Raw genomic sequence first — 10776 nt, forward strand, 5'->3', positions numbered from 1 at the left:
GATGGCCCGATCGTCCCCTCTCTTCTCGCCTACCGAAAGCAACCGCACCCCACCACGCGGATTAAACAAAGCGCGCAACTAATCAAAACACGACAGCGCATTGGCTCCTCGCCTCTCGCTTTATAAGCTTTACTATTAGCTCACACGGGCCGTGCGAGGGAGGGGGAGAGAAAGGGGAGCCGGGAGCCGGGAGCCGATCCAACCCCTCCCGCCGCGTCCCCTCGCCGGCCGTCCTCGTCCCCCTCCCCTCCCTCTAAAACCCTAGCGGGGAGCCAGCCGGGGATGAAGATCCAGTGCAACGCCTGCGGGGCCGCGGAGGCGCGGGTGCTGTGCTGCGCGGACGAGGCCGCGCTCTGCGTCGCCTGCGACGAGGAGGTGCACGCCGCCAACAAGCTCGCCGGGAAGCACCAGCGGGTGCCGCTTCTGACCGACGCCGACGCCGCCGGGACCGCCGCCCCCGCCGCCGCCGCGGCGCCGGCCGTGCCCAAGTGCGACATCTGTCAGGTCTGCCCTGACCCCGAGCCCTCGTCTCTGCTGTCCCTCCCTCCATTCCTGTAGCTCGGTTGGGTTGGGGGTTTGGAGAATTGTAGCTGTCGCGTAGTAGCTGCCACTGCCAGGCTGGGAATTCCGGTACTGATCGTCTGATCCCAAGCTAGCACCTAGCAGGGTAGGTCTCGCCTGATGATTTGGCTAGCGAAACATATAGGCGGCTGAAGGAAAGCTGTTGTTGATGCTTCGGTCTGTAGCAAATTGCTTTACCTGGGCAGCTTCCCGGGGAGTCTTGTTTCTAGAGCATTGGTGCAATTGCTATATGATATACTATGTTTTACTGATGATCTGACTGGACTAGGACTATAGTGAGTTCAATTTTAGCTCCCACAGGCTTTCCCTATCCCAGGGAAGGCATCATGTTGTGATCTGTCTCTGGTCTTCCAGGATATTGTAATTATGAAGAGATTGACTTGGATGTTGTACTGATGTGCCACTCCTGAGGAGCCAAAGCATCATTTATCGACCCCTTTCTTTGGAAAAAAATTTAAAGAGACTCACATTGTTCTTGAAAGGGATAGGTTTTGAGCCTTTTACCTGTGTGCCATTATAAAAGATGGTCAAAGCCTACATGCCACTAAAAAGTTCGAGCGCACCTTGGTACCATCGTCGAACTTTTTTTAGCCCTCTAAATCATTCCGTCCACCTTCTGTTTGATTTCTACCGTTTGACAGCCCTGACATGTGGACCCGACCGATAGTGATGTCCAAAATACCCTTCTCTCTGACCCTGTCTTCTCCCTTCTTTCTCTCTCTGCCTGGTGGGGCCAAGCTGTAAGTGACCTGGGCACCTTCTTCCTCCGTCGCGCTCCTGCATCGCGCTCCCAGAGCCGCCCACCATCCCGGCCGCCGCGCGCGATCCACCCGCTCGGCCACCCGTCCGCGTGCTGTCGGTGTGGGCCATGGCAGAGCGCGCGTGGCACGGACGCCATGGCCGCTCCAAGCCAGCGCCGCCGCAACCACCGGCACCTCGCAGGACGGCGATGCTGCGGCCTTGCGCTCTAGCCCGTCTTGCAGGGCGGGGCGCCCGCGCTGCCGGCGTCGGGGATGGCCGCGCGGCCGCGGGGTGGGGCAGAGTGCTCGCGGCGGAGCCCGCGCTGCCGGCGTCGAGAACGGCCTGCTGCTCCGCCTCGGCCCGTCCCCGTTCACGGAGCGGCTGCTGGACGACTTCGTCCGCCTGGTTCGCCGATCACGCCACCACAGAGTTCGGAGTGCTCGCCCTCTCCGGCGGCACCATCTTGGGCCTCGTCTACAAGTCTTGCAACACGGTGGCCCTCGACGTCGCCACGCAGCCCTTGTCGCCTGGCCCGCAGCTGCGCGACGCCAAGCTCCGTCCCGCCATGCTCACGGTGGGAGATGACATGGTGGTCGTGATGGACAGCATCCTGCGCGGCGGCGACTACTGCTGCTACGAGGCGCTCCGTCGCGTCCCTGGAGCTGGATGACGGTGATGGCTTTTACACCGTGTGCGTCGTGGCCTACTTCGTGGTGGGCGCGCGCGTGTGGATCTCCATCAACGACGGCAGAGGCACCTTCTCCTTGGACGCCGAGCGCGAGACATGGTGGAAGGAGGGAGACTGGGTGGCTCCGTGCCATGAGTGCGCTCTGTTTGTGCCAGAGCTCCGTTCAGTCACTAGGCGCGGGGCGGACACAGCCGTCGCCGGAGCCGGAGCCTCGCCGTGGTGCGCGAGTGTGGGCCTTGGGGCACCGCGGCGGGGCGGCTCCCGCACGCATGCCGGGGAGCGCCGGCGGCGGGGGGCTCCCGCTTGCAGGTGGTGGAGCAGCCATGGTGGGGTGGGGCGCGGCCCCGGCCGGCGTCGTGGGCGGGACGGTGCGGCGCTACTGCGGAGGGCGCGCGAGGGCGAGGCGCTGGGGGAGGGAGGAGATGGCCCCAGGCTGGGCGGCGCGCCGCCGCTGGAGGCCGCACGGAGGAGGTGGCCGCAGTTGGGGCGACGCTGGAGGCCGCACGGGCGCGAGGCAGAGCCGGAGGGGCGACGGAGGTTGGGCGGGGATTTCTTGGTCGGCTGCCGTCGGTGGAGATGGTGGACTGGTGGAGGGGATAAGGCCAGAGGGGTGGGCAGAAAGAGAAGGTTTGGGTGGCTGACAAACAGGCCCCACTATAAGGGTAAAATGGTCATTTCATCTGCCTGTTTGACAGCGTTAGAGGCAAAACTGGATGGAATGGTGTGGAGGACAAAAAAAAGTTCGACGATGGCACCAAGGTGCGCTCGAACTTTTTAGTGGCATGTAGGCTGCGACCATCTTTTATAATGGCACAAAGGTAAAAGGCTCATAGGTTTTGCTGCAGTACCATAGGCTGTTGAATTGTGGTGATATGGCTATGCTACAGCATGTTGCTTGTAGCTAGTGTGATGAAGAAGCATAGGCAAAGGGGCTTACGCAATTGATCTAGAGTTGGTCAAAATTATCTCCCTGTAGCCAATGGGGTTTATGCTCCTGTCTCTGTTAATCTGACTTTGGATGATGTAAATTGTTGATTGAGAGAGTACAGCAAATTATCTCTTGGGACATATTTGTACATATTAGTTATATATTTAAATGGATGAACAAGGCAATGGTGTGCTACTTTTGCTTCCTTGTGGTTCAATTAATGCTAACGTGAGGTTGTGGTTTCAAAGATGAAAATTATAGACTGATGCTCTTATTTTTGTTGCTGATTTGGTCATGTCCCAATAAAAACCACATATACCTTTATTTTGGGTAAATCACGCGTTTTAAGAAAACACTCCAACACTTCATTTATTTATCCATCTTTTTTATGCTCTAAAATTAGCACTTGTCAGTGTAAAACCAGCAGTAACAACAACAGTGCCCTTTATACCAAGCAAGTTGGGGTAGGATAGAGATGAAACACAAGATGAGACACCAACAAGAAGGAAAAATTTCTATAAATATAAAAGTATTGAAAGGCATCAATAATAGCAAGGAGAATAATTAATGTTTGCTAGAGTTGATCATGCTGTCTGCCCGTCCTGCGTGGACCCAGGTATGAGCATACTTGCTTCACCATGCTGCCTGGGTTACTGACCATGTGCATGCACATGCAATCTCAGTTTGCATTTCCAGCCTTGTTTTGATGAAATAGATAAGCATTCAATCTAGTGTTCCCTGATAAAGTGTGCACTAGAAATGGCCCAAACCTCGAGGGTAGCTTTGTTAGACTACAGTGCAACTTTTACTGGAATGACACTTATGCTTAAAGGCCAATGGTGAAGATCATCCCAAATGCATGCACATAGAAGCTTTCTCTTCATTTGGTCATATATTCTTCAAATACGATTGCTACCATTTTATGAAGGCCTGAAATAGAAAGTTACATAGCTAAATGTACTACAGGCTACGTCAAATGGTACATTTTTTGAGAATTACACAGTACAACGCAGACGGCCACAACACGCACGCACACTCACCCCTATGAATACACGTACGCAAATCCTACCCCTATGAGCACCTTCGAAGGACTGAGCCGGCAGATCTCGAGATTCATGAAGTCACCACAGGCGCCTCGGTGTCGACGGGGACGTCGCCTACCACTGAAAGCATAGCGCCGTTAAATCCTGGAATAAATCCAGGAAAATGCGAGCACCCGTGCCAAGTCGAGGACTTGAACCCGGGTGGGCAGGTTCCATGACAAGAAACCTAACCAACTGATCTATGATCAGTTCGCATAAAATGCTACATTTAATTAGAGTGGATCCCAATAGGCTTTACATTGCACTTGCACAAGTTCTCTTTTTCCACCAGCACCTAATTTACCACAGGTGGAAGAAATAGGTAATCTTCAAGACGAAAGACAAGATCGCTACACAATGCACGCACTAGCTCAAGCTCAAGCTCGTGTGCGTTGCATCCCACAGTCTCACGCAGATGTTTACTTGCACAAGTTCATGAAAAGACGCAGTTACATGCACATGTGCACTTGTAACTACCTTGAGGAAGCTAAAGTGAAACACCATGTGTTTTTTTTTCTAATTGCAACACATTATGCCCTATCATTTTTTCTGTAACCTGTCAAATTTGCTGATTTTGAAAACCTAGTAAATGCGTCAACCATCAAATTGTAAATTTACTAATTCCAGTCTATGTATAGTGACGTCATTATTTTGTATCAACCTAAGTTGCGAAATTTAGTTGCCTGGTGTGTTTCTGCAAGTTGCACTTGTTTTGCTTCAGTGGTTGCTACTTGCTAGATGAGAACCCTTGTTTGTGCACTAAGGGCTGCTGTAGTGCTGTTGGGTGTGCCTTCTGTTTATACTCTACAGTGTTTTACTTATGAGGATCGAATCACTGTATGGACGATGAGTCACTATATTTTACATTTTGAGTTGGTTGAGCTATTGTCCATGGACATGCTGTATCTGGATGTGGCCAACTGGCTGCAGGGGCTTAGGCGGCTGGTGCAAGGAGCAAACAACAACCTTATCCTGAGTTGCTATCATTATTTGTTAGTTAGCTACTAGATCCATTTGTTAGTCTTGTCTCCTAGCTGTTAGTACGTGGTTATAAAAGGAGGGCATGCGACCATTACTTGGCAGGCTAGAAGAATATCAATCTATTACCTAGTCCCTTTCTCCTACCCTTACCCTTGTCTGCTGGCTATCAGCGAGGTCACGCTGCTGGGGTTCAGTGCCATCTAGACCAGTGTTCATCACAACGATATACTGCGACACACTTTGTTGTGTACTGTATTGATTCCTCCTGCAAGACATTTCTCATGTTTATCCTTATGCAGGAGGCTTCTGGATACTTCTTCTGCCTAGAGGACCGTGCACTACTTTGTAGAGACTGTGATGTTGCTATACACACAGTGAATTCCTTTGTTTCAGTACATCAGAGATTCCTGCTAACTGGAGTTCAGGTGGGTCTTGATCCTGCTGATCCAGTTCCACCTATTGCTGAAAAGCATGTTAATGCTGCCGGTGGATCAGTAAATCAACCAGCGAGACATCTGCCTAGGAGAAGCCCGGCAGTTCAATTTTCAGTTGAAGGCAGTGCTTCTGTTCCCAACCAAAATGTAACAAATGGAGATTATTCAAGGCAGAAATCTGTTCCAACAGCCAGGGCAGAAGTGGTTGATTGGACTATGAACAATAGTACAGTTCAGTCAGTAGAATCCCCACCTAAGTACACGTCAGAGGAAAGCCCAACACTTCTGCAATCTAGCCAGACCACAACAGTCTTCTCCAACCAAATTAACGGCAATAGTGATGGAGCCTACCACTTGTCATTCTCAGGTGGTAATGTGACAGACAGTCTACCAGATTGGCCTGTGGATGAGTTCTTCAGTAACTCAGAATATGGTCCAAACTTTGGCTTCTCCGAGCATGGTTCTTCGAAGGCAAGTTACCATATATACATTTTCCTTTTTGCTTCTCTTTCCTCCATGTCGTTAATAGCCTACTAGCATCTGTTCAACTTTAAGGTCTTTTAGACTGCCGATGAACATACCAGCATTTCTTGATATGTGGTTGACTAGCTTCATGCATTTGAACTTATGACCTTTTACTATGATGAAAATTCAGATTGTTGTTGTAAACATGTTCAAGAGTTTAAGAGCTTAAGAGTGACATTCTTTCTGGCATCTACATGAAGAAAATTAACGCATAAGATTATTTAGGTTGAAAATTAATCTGATCCTTTGTTAACTGGCTGATGGTGAACTAGAGTTTCAGATTTGTGCTGTTGTAATGCTAGGTTTAGTTGCTAGATTTGGTGACTGTTACTCTAGTGTAGGAGTTTGCTCTTTGCAATAGTCTAGGCTTTCTGGATTGTGACATGATGATGATGATGATTTCATTTTAGCGTTAGCATCTGATTTGTTCGTTCACTTGAAATACTTAAAAGGCAGACTATTGAATACCATTTCTCTCTTTACAGGGTGACAATGCTAAGCTGGGGAGTGCTGGTGGATCTCCACAATGCCGTTTAGCTGAAGGCTCCGTTGCTGAGGAACTATTAGGGCAGGTGCCTGGATTGATCACCGATGAATATATGAGCCGAGTACCTGAGAATCCATGGACAGTACCTGAGGTTCCCTCGCCACCAACAGCCTCGGGGCTCAATTGGCATGGGAATTTGTGTTTCCCTGCATATGACAGCGCCATGTTTGTTCCTGAAATTACCTCCCTCCAGAACTCCCAAAATCAGTTCACCATACCTTCCAGTTTCAAGCGCCGGAGAAGAGAGTATTGAGGTGACAACAAGATCAGTAGACACCACTGTCCAGTATAGGCCATCTTGAGAAAGGTTTCTTGGTGGGCCAAATGACGGAAAAAAAGATACCCAGGACTGGGTGATCATTCAAACTTCAACTGAACTATCCAGTAGCCAGGTTTGAAGTGTGTTGTAATGCCTCAATGTTGTTCATTTTCCAAAGATCTGAGCTTCGCTAGTGAATTGTTTCGAGCTGTGCGGTGTCGAATTTGTGTATATACCGAAATAAAGAGTACCCAGTAAGATCATTCGCGAGTACATCGCACACTGGTGGTGGCACAAGTTACTGCTGCAATACCATCCTTGACCATTGCCAGAGTGGCTCCAGTTTTGCCATCCGATGCCTTGGTACCCTGACTGCTGTGGTTTTGCTTTCGAATCATCGGCGAGGGCAGCTCCAATAGTCTACCTGCTCTAAAGCATGTGTCCCGAGCTAGTTTAAAAGACTACTTGTCTAATAATCTAGTCTTTACACATTGTCTAAAGCTAATATATAAGATGATTGGATAGGTACAAGTGGCACTAGGTCACTAAATATCGAGATACTTACATCATTGACTGCTCTTTTCTCTTCCTCTAACCCCCGTGTAGAGCTGGCGGAGATTTTCTTTGAAAGTTAGCTGGCGGTGTTGGGCTGACAGAGTACGCAATCCTGACAAAGTACATCAACGGTTAATTTGTCACAAATTGTGCACACAGGCTCCAAACTGTTACCAGGTTTACTCATAACCTTGCAATCACATTAAGGGCATGTTTGAATGAGCTAGAGCTAGTTAGTAGTTGGATTAAAAATTAGTTCAAATTAATTAAAGTTGGATAGCTACTTGGCTAGCAACTAGTAGTTGAAGTTGAGTACACATAAAGATTTAGCTACCGTCTATTAGTACTGGTATTGGATGGACTAAAGTTAATTTTAGCTAATTTTTAGATAGCTAGCAATTAATTCGAGCATCTCCAAGAGTACCCTGTTTCCCTTCCTAATCCTTGATTTTTGGCAGAATGAGAAAAAAAATCCTTCTCCAACAAGTCTTAATCATTCCTTCTAAAATTTACGCACTTGGAAAATCCTCCCCCGTCACGCGTAACTTTACGCGGAGTTGCGGTCGCGCGGATACACGCGTATTCTTCGGCCAATTAAAGGTGAAAGGGTGAAAAAAGAATAAAGAGTACGAAAGGGTTCCAGATGCAAATGTACGAAAAAGAAAGAATATATAAAATTAGTTAAAATAATTTGGGAGAATTGTGTTCTTGCCCTTGTCCAGTACTTCAATTGTGATTTTGCCCCTCTTTTTTTAACTTTGTGATTTTACCCTCGTTTTTTTCAAACGAAGCTCCCGTCTACCCCTGTTTTGTAACACCGTCTAAAATGTTTGGATTAAATGGTTAAAAAAAAAGAAAAAAGAAAAGACACCTATATGAAAAGACAATGATACCCTCCGTCCCTTTCCCCTTTCTCACCCATTCGCTCGACCCGTTCCGACGACAAGTGGTTGTTCGCTGTTCCTATTTCTTGGCAGCTCCGCCCGTTTGACCTTCGGAGGACCGACAGCGATGACGCCACGGTACCGGCCACCTCGAGCTCCAGAGCCAAGGACGCCGCGAGGACAGGGGTCGCGCGGCTCACACACCCTCCCAGTCCGTCCTCCTCCAGTTCCGTTTTCTTTGGCCGCGGATCTCGTCGCCTTCGGTGCCATGGATGCAGTCGCCGGCACGCGCGGGGTATTGGGGACCAGCGGAAGTGCGCGCCCGCGCGCCCGGCAAGATCATCCTCGCGGGCGAGCACGCCGTCGTCCACGGCTCCGCCGCCGTCGCCGCCGCCATCGATCTCTACACCAGGTCCTCCCTCCTCCTCCGCCCCACAGGTGCTCCCGCCCACCCTGGCTTCTTCGGTTCTTCGTTTTGTCGCGTCGCCGCCGCTGGTACCCTTCTCACAGCTCCTCTCTCCCGGTGCCACGCAGGAGAGGGTGGCGGCGCTGACTCCGGCGCGGTGGAGCTGTACCTCAGGGACTCGGGCCTCACCTTCTCGTGGCCGTGCTCACGCCTCCGCGGGGCGCTAGGCGAGGAGATCAGCGCCAACCCCGGGGTTCCGGCACCGTGCTCCCCTGACCAACTGGCCACCATTGCCAGGCTCTTGGAGGACCAGGAGATCCCTGAGGCCAAGATCTGGCTCTCTGCCGGCCTGTCCGCTTTCCTTTTCCTCTACACCTCCATTCTGGGGTTGGTTGCTTCTCCCTTCCCGTTTGCAGTCTGTGCTCACATCACGTTTTTTTCACACATGTGGTCGTTCGCTGTGTTCTTGTGCAGATGCAGGCCTGGCAAGGCAGTGGTGACCTCGGACCTGCCCATGGGTGCAGGGCTCGGCTCGTCGTCGGCATTCTGTGTGTCCATGTCAGGGGCTCTATTGACGGCTGCTGGCGCAGTCAGTGTTGGAGCACACAGGGGTGCTGAGGGGTGGGAGGTGTTGGAGAAGGGTGATCTTGAGCTGGTCAACCAATGGGCGTTCCAAGGGGAAAAGATCATTCATGGCAAGCCTTCTGGCATCGACAATTCCGTCAGCACTTTCGGTATGCTATGAAATTGATGAGTTCTTAAACCTTTATTTAAAACTGGTAGTATTGAAATGCCTTTGCATTCAGGGTTGACCTCTAGTGGAATTCGTATTGAGGTTGTTCGCAATAACTTAATGGTTGATTGCTTAATGGCACCGCCACTCTTGTTGCAGTCAGGATTGCTTCTAGTTCACTTATTTATTTTTTCAAACAACTCCCCTAGTTTACTTATGGTATGTTAGTTATATATGTTCTTGACTTGCACCTACTTATAGATGATGTATCTATGTATTGAAATGAGTAATTTAACCAAAGAAGTCTTGTACTCTTGTTAGTTTTAGGTCTAAGGCATGGAAACCTTTGCAAATGGGTGAACTTAAGTAATTTATTAATAATCATAAGATCATATGAATGTTAATTTCCTTCTTATCATTTCTCCTAAGTTTGTTTTGGTTCACTAAATCTTATGTTTGAAACTAGGGAAAATGATCAAATTCAAGAAGGGGGAACTGACAAACCTTGAGTCCAGGAACAACCCAGTCAAAATGCTTATTACTGACACAAGAGTTGGTAGGAACACAAAGGCCCTGGTTGCTGGTGTGTCTGAAAGAGCATCTAGGCATCCAGATATGCATTAATAAAGAATCTGACAGTATTGGAACTTCAGATTCAGAACTACAATGGCTGTCTTGTACTCCCTCTGTTTGACATCGTAGTTCATTTTGGCTTTTGTCCTAAGTCAAATTTCTTTAACTTGGAATGGAGTGTTCATTACTTAATAATATTTAGAATGATTCTGGGTTCCATTCCATCTAATATAGACAAGTTTTTTTTGTGAATAAATCTATCAATGTGGAAGGACAGGAACTGTAGCTATTCAAATTTCTAAATATCCTTTGATTTCATCATATCTGTGTTTCTGTTCTGTATCTACTTAGAGAATAGTCCTGTAAGTTTTTCATCTGTCTGACCCTTCAATGGTATCTACTTAGAGAATAGTCCTGTAATTCCAAATCAGGGTAAAATCACAATTAGGCATAACAAACAGGGGCAAAATCGCATGGGTATTCATGTCCTTTTGTACAAAGTTTAACACCGTTAGGGGTGGATGACGGAGCAGGGGCAAACTGGTGCTTCGTGAACGGCACAGTAGGGGTAAATTCACAAAGTCAAAAAAATAGGGGCAAAATCACAATTTCGATACAAAACAAGGGTACAAACGCAAGAGCCCCAAATAATTTAGAAGTAGTATAGGATTCCTGATGTAAAATTATTTTCTATATTTTAGGAGTGAATTATTGGAGATGTTCTTTTTTTCTTCTAATACATTTTAGGAGTTGGAAAACATTGACTTTTTTTTAGGAAAATTTAGGATTATCAAACATGCTTCAAGATGGTTAGCTCGTACATAGGCAATAGGCATCCAGAACCTATGGACGAGATCT

General features: G+C 48.6%; 1 protein-coding gene and 1 pseudogene across 1 annotated transcript; both read left to right on the forward strand.

Annotated features, from left to right (window-relative positions):
• On the forward strand, window positions 1-7040 carry LOC136520686 (B-box zinc finger protein 22-like). Its single transcript, XM_066514314.1, has 3 exons — window positions 1-504; window positions 5302-5907; window positions 6447-7040. Exons 1-3 carry the CDS (start codon window positions 283-285, stop codon window positions 6759-6761), a joined length of 1143 nt encoding a protein of 380 aa, XP_066370411.1. The 5' UTR covers window positions 1-282; the 3' UTR covers window positions 6762-7040.
• Window positions 7041-8284: 1244 nt separating this feature from the next.
• Window positions 8285-10249, forward strand: LOC136522330 (mevalonate kinase-like; annotated as a pseudogene).
• Window positions 10250-10776: the final 527 nt, after the last annotated feature.

Source organism: Miscanthus floridulus, chromosome 18 (genome assembly GCF_019320115.1).
Source record: "Miscanthus floridulus cultivar M001 chromosome 18, ASM1932011v1, whole genome shotgun sequence".
In the NCBI taxonomy this organism is placed as follows: Eukaryota; Viridiplantae; Streptophyta; class Magnoliopsida; order Poales; family Poaceae; genus Miscanthus; species Miscanthus floridulus.

Excerpts from the sequence above, each read along its gene's own strand:
- LOC136520686 (XM_066514314.1), top strand. The coding sequence starts at position 283 with ATGAAGATCCAGTGCAACGCCTGCGGGGCCGCGGAGGCGCGGGTGCTG. Across the intron at positions 505-5,301 it reads CCAAGTGCGACATCTGTCAG|GAGGCTTCTGGATACTTCTT; the intron begins GTCTGCCCTGAC and ends ATCCTTATGCAG. Across the intron at positions 5,908-6,446 it reads CCGAGCATGGTTCTTCGAAG|GGTGACAATGCTAAGCTGGG; the intron begins GCAAGTTACCAT and ends CTCTCTTTACAG.